At 44.2% G+C, this 15,536-nt stretch overlaps 1 protein-coding gene across 1 annotated transcript; it reads left to right on the forward strand.

The window, feature by feature from the left end:
* Positions 1 to 694: 694 nt before the first annotated feature.
* On the forward strand, positions 695 to 12,795 carry LOC306714501 (atrial natriuretic peptide receptor 1; the record flags this gene model as incomplete). Its single annotated transcript, XM_079184544.1, has 23 exons — positions 695 to 727; positions 1,151 to 1,253; positions 1,537 to 1,669; positions 2,650 to 2,782; positions 3,694 to 3,795; positions 4,834 to 4,936; positions 5,677 to 5,822; positions 5,908 to 5,980; positions 6,920 to 7,064; positions 7,577 to 7,663; positions 7,846 to 7,989; positions 8,084 to 8,205; positions 8,286 to 8,424; positions 8,522 to 8,570; positions 8,655 to 8,753; positions 9,064 to 9,183; positions 9,262 to 9,355; positions 10,360 to 10,447; positions 10,767 to 10,906; positions 11,051 to 11,203; positions 12,169 to 12,267; positions 12,398 to 12,489; positions 12,646 to 12,795. The coding sequence occupies 23 exons, from the start codon at positions 695 to 697 to the stop codon at positions 12,793 to 12,795; spliced, it is 2,547 nt and encodes an 848-aa protein (XP_079040670.1).
* Between the last annotated feature and the right edge of the window lie 2,741 nt (positions 12,796 to 15,536).

Raw genomic sequence — 15,536 nt, forward strand, 5'->3', positions numbered from 1 at the left:
TCATGTTTAATCTTGACTTTGTGGAGAGAAAACATTTATGAATCTGTAGTATAAGTACACGTAGAGCAGTATAAAGTACAGTATTACTGAGAGTTACTGTAGTAGAGTAAAAGTACAACATGTTCAAGTAAAGTACTTCATAGTTAATAAACGTAGTAATAATCAGGGATTGAAGAAGTATTCAGAGTTTTCCCTCAAGTCATAAATGTCATAGTACTTCATTATTTACTACCTGAAGTTTTAGTACAGCAGTTCTTTGACTAAATACATTTTATACTTTCATACCTTTACTTTGACTCTCAGAGTAGTACTCGTACTGTATTAGTACTTTTACATCACATCAGACGCGTTAAAACGCTTTACATTCAGATTACATCACAATCTACACGAAGGCTCAGACTAGTGGAGCCTGGACCGGGGATCGAACCGCCGACCCTCTGGTGGAGAGACGGCCCTGCTAAAGGTCAGAATACTTCAAAGCATCAATCGATTATTAAATAGTTTCAGATAAATTAAATGGTCAAAACTGATATACTCATGTTTCATATCAGCGACCGAGTTTGACCACTAGAGGGCCCCGTCTCACCGTCTCACCGTCTCACCGTCTGTCTGTCCTCCTGTCTGTCTCACCGTCTGTCTGTCCTCCTGTCTGTCCTCCTGTCTGTCCTCCTGTCTGTCTCACTGCCTCAGCAGCATGGAGAAGCGGAGCGCTGTGCTGCTGCTCTGGGTAAGACTAAACTCTTGATTGCTGATTGTTTTCATATTCAAATATTCATCTTTGATTGAAAAGAAGATTAATGATTTTAATCTACGACATCACATTTAAAGCTCAGTTTCAGACGGTTGATTAAATGTTTTATATTATATTTATTATTATATTGGTTGTTTCATCTTCCTTCAGTGTTTCGCTTCGTTTTGTCAAAAGATAAAATAATATGTTTCATGAAATCTCATGAAAAACATTTTATTTGTGTAAAATAGTTATTTCATGCTGAGCAGCTTGTGAGACGAGTTCAAATACTTCAAAGTGACTTAATGACATTTTAATTGTTATTGTTGTAATTCAACATGAATCCTTTTATTCATATTAATGTGTGTGTGTGTGTGTGTGACTGTTCGTGTGTGTGTGTGTGTTTGTGTGTGTGCTCAGGTGTGTGTGTGTTGTGTGTTCTGTTGGCATGACCTGGACAACAGTGAGTACGACTGCTGGCCTCTGGACAAACCCAACGAGTACAACATGATGGACTGTGGAGGTACTGAGCTTCATCTTCATCTTCATCTTCATCTTCATCATCCACAATCACAGAGAGAAGACAGTTTATTATGATGTCATGTTTAAACTTCATGTGCTCGACACGATACATCTGTGTACTGAAGGTAGTAAAAGTATATTGTCTGTCTGTCTGTCTGTCTGTCTGTCTGCCTGCCTGTCTGTCTGTCTGTCTGTCTGTCTGTCTGCCTGCCTGTCTGTCTGTCTGTCTGTCTGTCTGTCTGTCTGTCTGTCTGTCTCTCTGCCTGTCTGTGTCTCTGGTCCAGGTCTAGAGATGTCCTGGGTGGTCCGTCCTCCAGAGACGGTGAAGAGCGGTGAGTTCTTCAGCGTGTCGTACTCGGTGACGGCCTCGGACTCGTTCTACCACTGGGCTGTAGAAAACCACATCTTCACTCACAGGTTAGTCTGCTGGTCTACAGCTGAGTCCTGGGTTCAAACCAGACCGGCTCACCTGAGGTCACACGGAGTGACAAGCTCATCTCATACATTCAAAGTCAATGCAAAGACGTGAATGGAGGTGAATGGAGGTGAATGGAAGTGAATGGAAGTGAATGGAAGTGAATGGAAGTGAATGGAGGTGAATGGAAGTGAATGGAAGTGAATGGAGGTGAATGGAAGTGAATGGAGGTGAATGGAGGTGAATGGAAGTGAATGGAGGTGAATGGAAGTGAATGGAGGTGAATGGAGGTGAATGGAAGTGAATGGAAGTGAATGGAGGCGAATGGAGGTGAATGGAAGTGAATGGAGGTGAATGGAAGTGAATGGAAGTGAATGGAAGTGAATGGAAGTGAATGGAGGCGAATGGAGGTGAATGGAAGTGAATGGAAGTGAATGGAAGTGAATGGAAGTGAATGGAGGCGAATGGAGGTGAATGGAAGTGAATGGAGGTGAATGTAAGTGAATGGAAGTGAATGGAGGTGAATGGAGGTGAATGGAGGTGAATGGAAGTGAATGGAGGTGAATGGAGGTGAATGGAAGTGAATGGAAGTGAATGGAAGTGAATGGAGGTGAATGGAGGTGAATGGAAGTGAATGGAAGTGAATGGAGGTGAATGGAGGTGAATGAAAGTGAATGGAAGTGAATGGAAGTGAATGGACCTAACTACATGAATTCAGACTTTGTACTAATCTTCATCATTAAGTTGTTCTTTCAGCATCATTTTGATCTGTTTCTTGATATTAAATCACAGCTAAATAGTTTATGTTGTGGTCGTACAGCTGTAGTAAACCAGCAGACGGGTGGTAACCCTTCCTCCTCTCCAGAACGTTGAGATCAAATTCAAATAAGTGGCTTTTGTGTTTGGTGTGAACACAGCGTTACTCGTCTCTAATGGATCTAGTCCTGGTCTGAACCGGTCTGGTGTGTGTGTGTGTGTTTAGCTCCATATCAAACGCCGAAGCAGCTCGGAGGTTTTGTGAACAGCTCGACTGTCCGTCCAACTGGAAAGACGCTGACGGAGAAAACTGCTGCATCCATCACGCCAACATCCACTCCTGTCCTCTGGGACACATGGTACACTAAGAGTCCTCAGGGGATTACAATTAAAGCACAATTCATTGAAATAATAATTAGATGCCATTAAAGTGATTAATAATACCATTACTATCTAATCAGGAAATCATAGAACTGAGTCTGGTTTATTCTGGAGCAGCTTTCTTTACGATATTAATCCGTTTTCACATACCTGCTGCCTTTGTAATGTATTTTATTATATCGTGTTGTACTGTAAAGTAGAATTCTATTGATTAATAATATTAGGCCAATAAATTGTAATAACCTGCTCAGGGACTACAAACTAAAATGAGCTCTCTCGCTAACTCTGCAATATTTACATTGAGGGGGCAATACAATAAAGTCAAATAATACATTAATTTAAATTAATTTAAAAATAAATACATTTAAATTAAATAAAAAATAAATACGTTTAAATTAAATAAAAAATAAATACATTTAAATTAAATAAAAAATAAATACGTTTAAATTAAATAAAAAATAAATGCATTTAAATTAAATAAAAATAAATGCATTTAAATTAAATAAAAATAAATGCATTTAAATTAAATAAAAAATAAATACATTTAAATTAAATAAAAAATAAATGCATTTAAATTAAATAAAAATAAATGCATTTAAATTAAATAAAAAATAAATACATTTAAATTAAATAAACTTATTAGAATTCATAAGAACATACCTTCCCTGACATACAGAAGGATTTCAATAACATTTAACACTCAGATTCAATTGGTGAATATTTAATCTCAAATGTAAACTCTGATTCAGTAACCAGTAACTCCACCGCTCAGATCATTTCGTGGATAAAACATCAAAGATATTTCCTTTCAAAATGTAGCACAGGAAATGTAGAAAGACAAAATAGATTTTAAAAAATGATTTTAAAACTGAAATTAACCAACTTTCAGATGGAGAGCATCTGTGGTCCGTGGATACCCGACGACGGGAAGATCTTCACTCACACCATCTCCACCTCCGGCAAGATGACCCAGAACAACTGGACCGCCAAGGTAACACCGGTCCAGTAACGGTTTCAGACGGTAACACCGGTCCAGTAACGGTGTCAGACGGTAACACCGGTCCAGTAGCGGTGTCAGACGGTAACACCGGTCCAGTAACGGTGTCAGACGGTAACACCGGTCCAGTAGCGGTGTCAGACGGTAACACCGGTCCAGTAACGGTTTCAGACGGTAACACCGGTCCAGTAACGGTGTCAGACGGTAACACCGGTCCAGTAACGGTGTCAGACGGTAACACCGGTCCAGTAACGGTGTCAGACGGTAACACCGGTCCAGTAACGGTTTCAGACGGTAACACCGGTCCAGTAACGGTGTCAGACGGTAACACCGGTCCAGTAACGGTGTCAGACGGTAACACCGGTCCAGTAACGGTGTCAGACGGTAACACCGGTCCAGTAGCGGTGTCAGACGGTAACACCGGTCCAGTAACGGTGTCAGACGGTAACACCGGTCCAGTAACGGTGTCAGACGGTAACACCGGTCCAGTAACGGTGTCAGACGGTAACACCGGTCCAGTAACGGTTTCAGACGGTAACACCGGTCCAGTAACGGTGTCAGACGGTAACACCGGTCCAGTAACGGTGTCAGACGGTAACACCGGTCCAGTAACGGTGTCAGACGGTAACACCGGTCCAGTAACGGTGTCAGACGGGACCAAAGCTCTCAGCATAGAATTACACAAAAGTCGTAAAAAGATACGGTCAAAATGGAAGAAACCTCAGTTTTGAGGGGATAATATTTTCATCTGCAGAAAATATCAACACAAAGCAAAATGTTTGGAGTCCAGAGACCAAACAGAATGGTGATTTTGGGGAATTCTTCCTGAATGTAATGTAGTAAAAAGCATTAAAACTAAATTGAATATCTTCGTATGCAGACGACACACTACTTTATATCATTAATGTTTCCAACTCTCCTTCTTAAGCTCTTGACTTCTTCAGGGATTCATGCAAAATTGTACACAATAGCAAAAAGCACTCGGCTGTTGTTCCCTACGTGACCAGGTAAACCCTGAACTCTGTCCCACAGGTGGTTCTGTTCCACGCCGGCTTGACGTCGCTCATCGCTCACATACGAGTCGGTCGCATGCAGGTCGCTCTGGAGGCCAAGAGCACCGTGCAGCCGGCTGTAGGTAGGTTGTGCTGGTGTTTGTTGACCCCCTTTAGTCTCTGTTTGTATTACTCTAAACCAATCACAATGGTAGGTGGGCTTGTACCCAGAGTCTACGGCCAGCTAGTCAGACTCGATGACCATCTACTTCCTAGCAACAATTACAACGAGGGGTCGTGTGACCAAAAAGGTAGCTCAAAGCTAAAGCCTTGGCAACAAAAGTAGTTAGTTTAGTTTATAAAGAAATGCTTTCGTTAAGACTTTGGTGTCATCGTCATTTATACGGATCTGGATTCCGACGGTCGCCCATGCAGCCCTCTAGGTCTGCTCCTGGTACCCCAAGGAAGGCGTTCAAGAGGAGTACTGATCAGATGCCAAAACCATCTCAACTGACTACTGTTCTCCTCCAAGTTCCCCCTGAATATCTGAGGCCCTCACCTGGTCTTTAAGGTGGAGTCAAGACGTTCTTTCAGCTGTTTTGTCGGTCCACAATCTAATTTATTTGGAACCACAGGGGGACAGTTGGAAGGTAGATTGGCCGCTAATTCAAGACCTCCCCATCTTCAGCTGGATGTGAACTGGTTCTTGTTCGGCCCCCCAAGAGCTCCAACCTGAAGGAGGCCACCTATGTCTTAGAATAAAGTTTACGGTCTCCAGTAAGGTCGGAAATGGTTGCCTTTAGGTATTGGAGTCTTTGGGTGTGAGGTCACATGCGGGTACCTTTGGTGTGGTAAAGGTTCTCTTTTTCCTCTCCTTCATAAGTGTGCGGTGACGGCGTCTGTGAGGAGGCGGAGTTTTGTTCCACCTGTCCGGCAGACTGCGGCGAATGCCCGATGACCCCGACCACCAAGCTGGCCATCGGCCTGCCGCTCAGCCTGCTCTGCCTCTGCTTCGTCCTGACCTCTGTGGTGAGAACTCAGACCAAACACAACAACAAACACTCAACATCACAAATAATAATTAAAACAAACAAACAACCTGTCTGGTTTTTAGTGGCTGAGGTACCAGAAACGAAAGCTTCTGTGGGACGAGAGCTGGATCATCGACTTCGCCAAGATTAAACAAGGTACCGTAACTCTGAAACGGGTGAGGAACCATTACAAGAGGTCTGAAGCTAGTGTGAACTGGTGAGGAACCATTACAAGAGGTCTGAAGCTAGTGTGAACTGGTGAGGAACCATTACAAGAGGTCTGAAGCTAGTGTGAACTGGTGAGGAACCATTACAAGAGGTCTGAAGCTAGTGTGAACTGGTGAGGAACCATTACAAGAGGTCTGAAGCTAGTGTGAACTGGTGAGGAACCATTACAAGAGGTCTGAAGCTAGTGTGAACGGGTGAGGAACCATTACAAGAGGTCTGAAACTAGCGTGAACTGGTGAGGAACCATTACAAGAGGTCTGAAGCTAGTGTGAACGGGTGAGGAACCATTACAAGAGGTCTGAAACTAGTGTGAACTGGTGAGGAACCATTACAAGAGGTCTGAAACTAGCGTGAACTGGTGAGGAACCATTACAAGAGGTCTGAAGCTAGTGTGAACTGGTGAGGAACCATTACAAGAGGTCTGAAGCTAGTGTGAACTGGTGAGGAACCATTACAAGAGGTCTGAAGCTAGTGTGAACTGGTGAGGAACCATTACAAGAGGTCTGAAGCTAGTGTGAACTGGTGAGGAACCATTACAAGAGGTCTGAAGCTAGTGTGAACTGGTGAGGAACCATTACAAGAGGTCTGAAGCTAGTGTGAACTGGTGAGGAACCATTACAAGAGGTCTGAAGCTAGTGTGAACTGGTGAGGAACCATTACAAGAGGTCTGAAACTAGTGTGAACTGGTGAGGAACCATTACAAGAGGTCTGAAACTAGTGTGAACTGGTGAGGAACCATTACAAGAGGTCTGAAGCTAGTGTGAACTGGTGAGGATTGGTCTAAAACAGATGTCCTGGTTCCAACAGGTCTGTTGCAGGTCTAGAGTGGTTCTTAGTGGATCTTTCTCTTTGTTTGTGTCTCTGTAGATCAGGAGGCCCGTATGACGATGGGCAGCATCATGAGCGTACCGGTGGGGAACAGCAACAGTAACGGCAGCTGTGTGACGGCTCTCAGCTGCTACACGGGACAACCGGGGACCCGGAAGACCCCGTTCACCTGCACGGGGGTCTAGTACGCCACCCGTCTGTCCACACGTCATTCAGTAGACGAGACTATGGATCTCTCCAGACATTTGATACCAGCAGTTAAATGTGTTAAAGTTCAAAACCCTTTGGGTTCATGATAAGCAACCTTTTTTAGAACTTAGAACGTTCGGATGGCAAACTGGCTTCTCTCTAAGGGGTTGTAAATATAGATAATATATATGTGTATATATATATACATATATATATATATATATATACATATATATATTAGCTGTTAGCAGCACAGTCCTGCTTGGATAATACGGAGCTAACGGCTAACGTTAACGGAGGTTGCATTGAGTTACGTCACGATGCGTTCAAGTTCTGTTCAGTGAAAATGAGTCTTGGGTGAAGTTGAGTCATGATGTGTTCAAATGTAAGAAGATGTTTTAAAATAGATATCAGAGATGTGATTATGATCTATTTTAAGTATCTGAATGGAGTAGATGTTAGAGGAACTAAATCATTATAATATATTAAAATACATTTGTGCTCCAGTGATGGCAGGACGGTGGCCATCAAGAGGATTCAAACAAAGACGTTCTATCTGTCCAAAACCATCCGACAGGAAGTCAAACAAGTCAGGTAACCTCCTCTCACGTGATCGTTTCCAAGTTCTGATCCAGACCGACAGCAAAGTGGTTCTCAGACTTATTGTGAAAGTGGCTTTAAAATCACGCAGCCTTCTGCTCTGGACCTGTTCTTTTAAGCACCGCCACAATGCTTTCAGGCGTTTAATGTGACCTTTGGCCCGTCTCTCTCTGCAGGGAGCTCGATCACCCAAACCTCTGCAAGTTCATCGGCGGTTGCGTTGAGGTGCCGGACGTCGCCATAGTGACGGAGTACTGCCCAAAGGGAAGCCTGAACGACGTCCTTCTGAACGAGGAGATCCCGCTCAACTGGGGCTTCAGGTGGACACGCTTTCGTTTCAGATGCGGATCGTGAAACGGGGGGTCGATGAGGTAAGAAATAACAGGAGTAATCCACAGTCTGACTCCCGTCCAGGTTTTCATTCGCCACAGACGTGGCCAGAGGGACGTCGTACCTGCACCAACGCAAGATCTGTCACGGCCGACTCAAGTCCCTGAACTGTGTGCTGGATGACCGCTGGGTCTGCAAGATCACAGGTGAGGCGAGCGGGGCCGAGGCGCACACACCTGTGTGTTTTCATTGGCCCGCGGACTGACACGTGGTCTCGTCCCGTCAGATTACGGTCTGGGGACGTTCCGCAGAGACGACGGCGCGGAGCCTCTCTCCACCTATCAGCAGAGAGTGCTGGAGGTCTACCTGCCGCCCGAGTTCCAGAACTCCAACATGGAGCCGACGCTGGCCGGAGACGTGTTCAGGTACGCAGGACACGAACAGAACCGTCACCCTAAAACCTGATGCTGTACACACACACACACACACACACACACACATAACATCTGTGTGTTTTCCCAGTTATTCCATCATTCTGCTGGAGATCGCCACTCGCAGCGACCCCGTCCCAGTAAGTCCCAGTCTGTCTGATGTCTCGTTGAACGTTCATTGTGTCGCTGGCTGAATGGAGCACAGGTACATAAATGCTTCACAGGTGGAGGAGTCCAGTCTGGAGAGTTCCTGTTGTCCTCCTCTTCCAGAGCTGATCTCCAGTAAAGCCGACACCTGTCCCTGTCCAGCTGACTACGTAGAGGTGAGCGTCCAGTGACCTGTTCCATTATCATTACTTCACTCTTTCTAATGGAACGCCTCAAGAACAAGTTTTCTCCATTTCTTTAAATAAAATAAATAAAATAAAATTAAATTAAATAAAATTAAAAAATAAAATTAAAAAATAAAATTAAAATAAATAAATAAATAAATAAATAAATAAATAAATAAATAAATAAATAAATAAAATAAATAAAATAAATAAAATAAAAGTAGAAAAACATCCACTTCTTCATGTTTGATAAACTCATTCACTCAGATCTCTCCCTTTTGTCCCTCCTGTGTTCCCGTAGCTGATCCGACGATGTCGCTCTCACAACCCCGTCCACCGACCCACCTTTGAGCAAATCAAGAAGTTTGTTCACCGGATCAACCCGATCAAAGTCAGCCCGGTGGACATGATGATGAACCTGGTAATAACCTGGAATCCAGATCCATTATTAGAGCAGCATGACATCATGCTGTCATTACGTGTGAACGGTTTGTTTCAGATGGAGAAGTACAGTAAACACCTGGAGGTACTGGTGGCAGAGCGGACGCAGGATCTAACGCACGAGAAACAGAAGACCGACAGGCTGCTTTATAGTAGGACACACGTAGATACACACACCTGTCCGTCACCTGTCCTTCACCTGTCCTTCACCTGTCCTTCACCTGTCCGTCACCTGTCCTTCACCTGTCCTTCACCTGTCCTTCACCTGTCCTTCACCTGTCCTTCACCTGTCCTTCACCTGTCCGTCACCTGTCCGTCACCTGTCCTTCACCTGTCCTTCACCTGTCCTTCACCTGTCCGTCACCTGTCCTTCACCTGTCCTTCACCTGTCCTTCACCTGTCCTTCACCTGTCCTTCACCTGTCAGTCACCTGTCCTTCACCTGTCCTTCACCTGTCCTTCACCTGTCCTTCACCTGTCCTTCACCTGTCCTTCACCTGTCAGTCACCTGTCCTTCACCTGTCCTTCACCTGTCCTTCACCTGTCCGTCACCTGTCCGTCACCTGTCCTTCACCTGTCCTTCACCTGTCCTTCACCTGTCCGTCACCTGTTCGTCACCTGTCCTTCACCTGTCCTTCACCTGTCCTTCACCTGTCCTTCACCTGTCCTTCACCTGTCCTTCACCTGTCCTTCACCTGTCAGTCACCTGTTCGTCACCTGTCCTTCACCTGTCCTTCACCTGTCCTTCACCTGTCCTTCACCTGTCCTTCACCTGTCCGTCACCTGTCCTTCACCTGTCCTTCACCTGTCAGTCACCTGTCCTTCACCTGTCCTTCACCTGTCCTTCACCTGTCCGTCACCTGTTCGTCACCTGTCCTTCACCTGTCCTTCACCTGTCCTTCACCTGTCAGTCACCTGTCCTTCACCTGTCCTTCACCTCAAACATTGAACCAGTTAAGGTTTCTCTATATGCAGATGATGCAGTTATTTATACAGCAGTCCTCCACAAACAGTAGTTATCATTGGAACAATTAAAGTCGAGCATGAACACATTCATAACTTTCTCCATCGTGCACATTCTGTAGTAACAATACTCATATATTCAAAAGCATGATGCATGTGAAGAATCTTAAACTAATTGCATGTGTGTGTCGTAGGTATGCTCCCTAAACAGGTAGCTGATGACCTGCGGCAGGGAAAACCGATGCAGGCTCAGAGTTACGTCAGCGCCACCGTCTTCTTCAGGTAGGACCAGGAAGCAAACTCCACTAATGAAGAGTGAAGCCAGAGCTTCATGTGTTAAAGCTGCATTCTCTCCAGTGTCCACCAGGGGGCGACTCCTCTGGTTGTATAGAAGTCTATGAGAAAATGACTCTACTTCTCTCTTGATTTATTACCTCAGTAAACATTGTAAACATGAGTTTATGGTCTCAATCTCTAGTTTCAAGTCTTCTTCAATACAGCATGATGTTCATTTAGTAAATGATGGTCCATTTTTACAACTTTAGTTTTACAGTCTAAACTGTGTGTGTGTGTGTGTGTGTGTGTGTGTGTGTGTGTGCAGTGACATCGTGGGCTTCACTCAGCTGTCCAGCAGCAGCACTCCTTACCAGGTCGTAGACTTCCTCAACAAGCTCTACACCACGTTTGACGACATCATCGACAACTACGACGTCTACAAGGTGGAGACCATCGGAGACGCCTGTGAGTCACACACACACACACACACACACACACACACACACACACACACACACACACACACACACACACACACACACACACACACACACACACACACACACACACACACCTTGTTGTGGTCTGGATCTCTGTGTGGTCCTGTAGACATGGTGGTCTCCGGTGTTCCCCTGGAGAACGGGATCCTCCACGCCTCAGAGATCGCCAGCATGGCTCTGGACCTGGTGGGCGTCTGTCGCACCTTCAGGATCCCCCACAAGCCCAACACACAGCTGCAGATACGAGCCGGAATACACTCTGGTACGTACACACGTTAAACACACACTCTGGTACGTACACACGTTAAACACACACACACTGGTACGTACACACGTTGAACACACACTCTGGTACGTACACACGTTAAACACACACTCTGGTACGTACACACGTTGAACACACACTCTGGTACGTACACACGTTGAACACACACTCTGGTACGTACACACGTTAAACACACACTCTGGTACGTACACACGTTAAACACACACTCTGGTACGTACACACGTTAAACACACACTCTGGTACGTACACACGTTAAACACACACTCTGGTACGTACACACGTTAAACACACACTCTGGTACGTACACACGTTAAACACACACTCTGGTACGTACACACGTTAAACACACACTCTGGTACGTACACACGTTAAACACACACTCTGGTACGTACACACGTTAAACACACACTCTGGTACGTACACACGTTAAACACACACTCTGGTACGTACACACGTTAAACACACACTCTGGTACGTACACACGTTAAACACACACTCTGGTACGTACACACGTTAAACACACACTCTGGTACGTACACACGTTAAACACACACTCTGGTACGTACACACGTTAAACACACACTCTGGTACGTACACACGTTAAACACACACTCTGGTACGTACACACGTTAAACACACACTCTGGTACGTACACACGTTAAACACACACTCTGGTACGTACACACGTTAAACACACACTCTGGTACGTACACACGTTAAACACACACTCTGGTACGTACACACGTTGAACACACACTCTGGTACGTACACACGTTAAACACACACTCTGGTACGTACACACGTTAAACACACACTCTGGTACGTACACACGTTAAACACACACTCTGGTACGTACACACGTTAAACACACACTCTGGTACGTACACACGTTAAGCATCATGCGTGGTAGGCGTGTTAGCCGTAACGTCTGGTCTCTGCAGGTCCGGTGGTCGCCGGGGTTGTGGGGACGAAGATGCCCCGTTACTGTTTATTTGGAGACACGGTGAACACGTCGTCGAGGATGGAGTCCACCAGTCTGGGTAACACTCGTTATTACACATTAAAGCACCAATTTATATAATATATGTTATTATGCAGAATGAGTACTTTACGTGTAGTATTTCTACCCTGTGGTATTAGTACCTTGACTGAAGTATCTGAGTCTTTCAGCCCTGAAGATTCAGTGCAGCTCCAGTGCATTCTACCTGCTGGAGGAGATCGGAGGCTACCTGCTGGAGTGCAGAGGGATGATGCAGGTCAAGGTGAGCTGAGGCTCGGTTCTGTCGGGCTCTGAGAGCTCTATGGGCTCTGAGGGCTCTAGGAGCTCTGGGGGCTCTGAGGGCTCTGAGAGCTCTATGGGCTCTGAGAGCTCTCAGAGCTCCCTGACATCTCTCTGGATTGTGTCCGTCTCGTAACAGGGGAAAGGGGACATGGTGACCTACTGGCTGGAGGGGAAGAAGACGTCTCTGGTCTCCAAGGACGTCACCGCGGAGGCGGAGAGAGAGCGAGAGCTGTACTCGTCCATGCCGGGGTTTCTGAGCGACGACGGCCTCCTGGACGCCGCCTGATCCTCCAGACACTCCTGAGGAGCACCAGAGTGTGTTGTGTGCTACGTGTGTGTTTAAACATGTTGGTGAACTTTAGCAGTTTACTTTATTTCAGTCGTTTTAAACTTTTAAACTTAATAAAACCAGTAATAAGTAGTGATAATAATGTAGTGACAAACTAAAGCCGGTTGATGCTGAGCTAGAAGTATTACTTTATTACGAACAGTTTAAATTCACATCATATATTTATATTATAAACTTACAAAAGTCCCAAACAAAACTTCATTACACACAAAATAATTCCACCTGTTGCACATTAACATCAGTGTTAATTATAGTCAGCGGTGTGAATTTACTTTAGTACTTCACTTCAATATCCAGGTACTTTTTCTATTTTCTACTTTATACTTTCTTACTGCTTTATATACTAATATTTTACTTTCACTACATTGTAACAGTTTCATTGTAATTATTCTCTAATTAGTCTTAAACTGACTTCACTCGTAGATTAAATCTCCCAAATTCATTTGTATTTTCCAAAATAATATTTTTCATAATTTCACTTTTATTTATTATTGTTTTAAGCCACAGAAATATTTAAACAAATTAATTTTATTTAAAAAAACTAGATTCTTACTGCAACAGATTTAGTCACGTAATGGAAACATATATATAAATATATTTATATATAAATATATATATTTATATATATATATATTTATATATATATATATTATATCTTCACAGTGTGGTGTGTGTATTGAGTCTCTGTGGTTACTGATGTGTTCATGTTGAGATGTTTGTGGTTTTAATGACCCGAGGACACAAATGACTTTAAATATCTTGACGTTTGAAACATGACTTGAGGTAAAAAGGCGTGAGGACGAGACGTGCGGCTTCTCTTCAGACTTGTTCATTGAGCGTGTGCTGGCTCAGACGTGCTGTCTGAATATTCATGACTCGGTGTCGAGCAGATGGACGACTTGAAGAGATTTGTTTACCTGAGAACACATGAAGCTTTGTTTCACTCTTACTTATAATAAATATTAAATGTCTGATGTGGTGATTATATTGATGGTTTTTCAGAGATTGTATTTCATTGTCACCAAAAAATCGAATGGAAAAGATGAATTTAATGATCTAGATCATGAGTTCAGATCAAAGCAGCAGAAAACCTTCTGAACATGTAGCAGCTATTTGTGGATATAAGCAACATGTTTATTGGCTCATATGAAGCGTGATGATAACAAACGTGGTGCATCGTTCAGGATGTATCAACGTGTTCACGTGTCCAACACTTTGGTTTATAACCAAATACATAAAGACATTAACTCAGCGCTGTTTACTGAGCTAATGCTAACATGCTAAACAGCATACCTGTTGAAATGACCTCATGGGTATTTAAACCTCCAGGCGGACGTACGTCAGACGTACAGACTGACATAAAGACTGACATCAGACGTACAGGCGGACGTACAGACTGACTTACAGGCGGACGTACAGACTGACTTACAGGCGGACGTACAGACTGACTTACAGGCGGACGTACAGACTGACTTACAGGCGGACGTACAGACTGACTTACAGGCGGACGTACAGACTGACTTACAGGCGGACGTACAGACTGACTTACAGGCGGACGTACAGACTGACTTACAGGCGGACGTACAGACTGACGTACAGGCGGACGTACAGACTGTCTTACAGGCGGACGTACAGACTGACTTACAGGCGGACGTACAGACTGACTTACAGGCGGACGTACAGACTGACTTACAGGCGGACGTACAGACTGACTTACAGGCGGACGTACAGACTGACTTACAGGCGGACGTACAGACTGACGTACAGGCGGACGTACAGACTGTCTTACAGGCGGACGTACAGACTGACTTACAGGCGGACGTACAGACTGACTTACAGGCGGACGTACAGACTGACGTACAGGCGGACGTACAGACTGACTTACAGGCGGACGTACAGACTGACTTACAGGCGGACGTACAGACTGACTTACAGGCGGACGTACTGTCACCAGTGCAGGGGATAATAATGAATCTAAAGATATTTTAGCAGAAATGGCAGCTTTGGGCTTCTACAGCTTTTTGTGAGTAGAATAAATTTGAGTTTTTACTGCAACATATTTGTACATGTGATTAACAGTGTGTGTGTGTGTGTGTGTGTGTGTGTGTGTGATATCTGGGCTAATCTGCATGAGTGGTTTGAAAAACGAGCACAGCTGCAAAAGGCAGCTTGCTTTTCCTTTTCAGAAAACACACACACTCACACACACACACACACTCTCAGGTGTATATGTGTGTGTATTAAAATCGAACCAGCTGGTTTGTTTAAAAACATCTATTTTATATATTCTAACTGTTGTACATCATATGAACATTTCCATCATTTATAGTTTTGACACCAGACTTCTTTTATTGACAAAACTGTTGAAATTCAACTGAACTTCAATAAGAACACATTTAATTACGTATTTTCATATTTCTTTGGCTTTAACTGGTTAGCTTAGCATAAAGCCTGGACACAGAGGAACATGGAGGTGTAGTTGGTTATTTAAACAGTTTTCATTCGAGGAGAGAAGGTTTTTAATTACAGATGAGTGTTTGAAGTGTCTTAATAGAATGAGTACTCACCGCTCTCTCTCTCTCACTCACCGTGGAGCTCGCTCGCCCATTCTGTTGAGGGGGAATTACCATATCTGAGAGGACACACACATCAAACACTGGTTATGAAACACAGCTGCG

The sequence above is a fragment of the Pholis gunnellus genome (genome assembly GCF_910591455.1).
Source record: "Pholis gunnellus genome assembly, chromosome: 23".
Classification (NCBI taxonomy): Eukaryota; Metazoa; Chordata; class Actinopteri; order Perciformes; family Pholidae; genus Pholis; species Pholis gunnellus.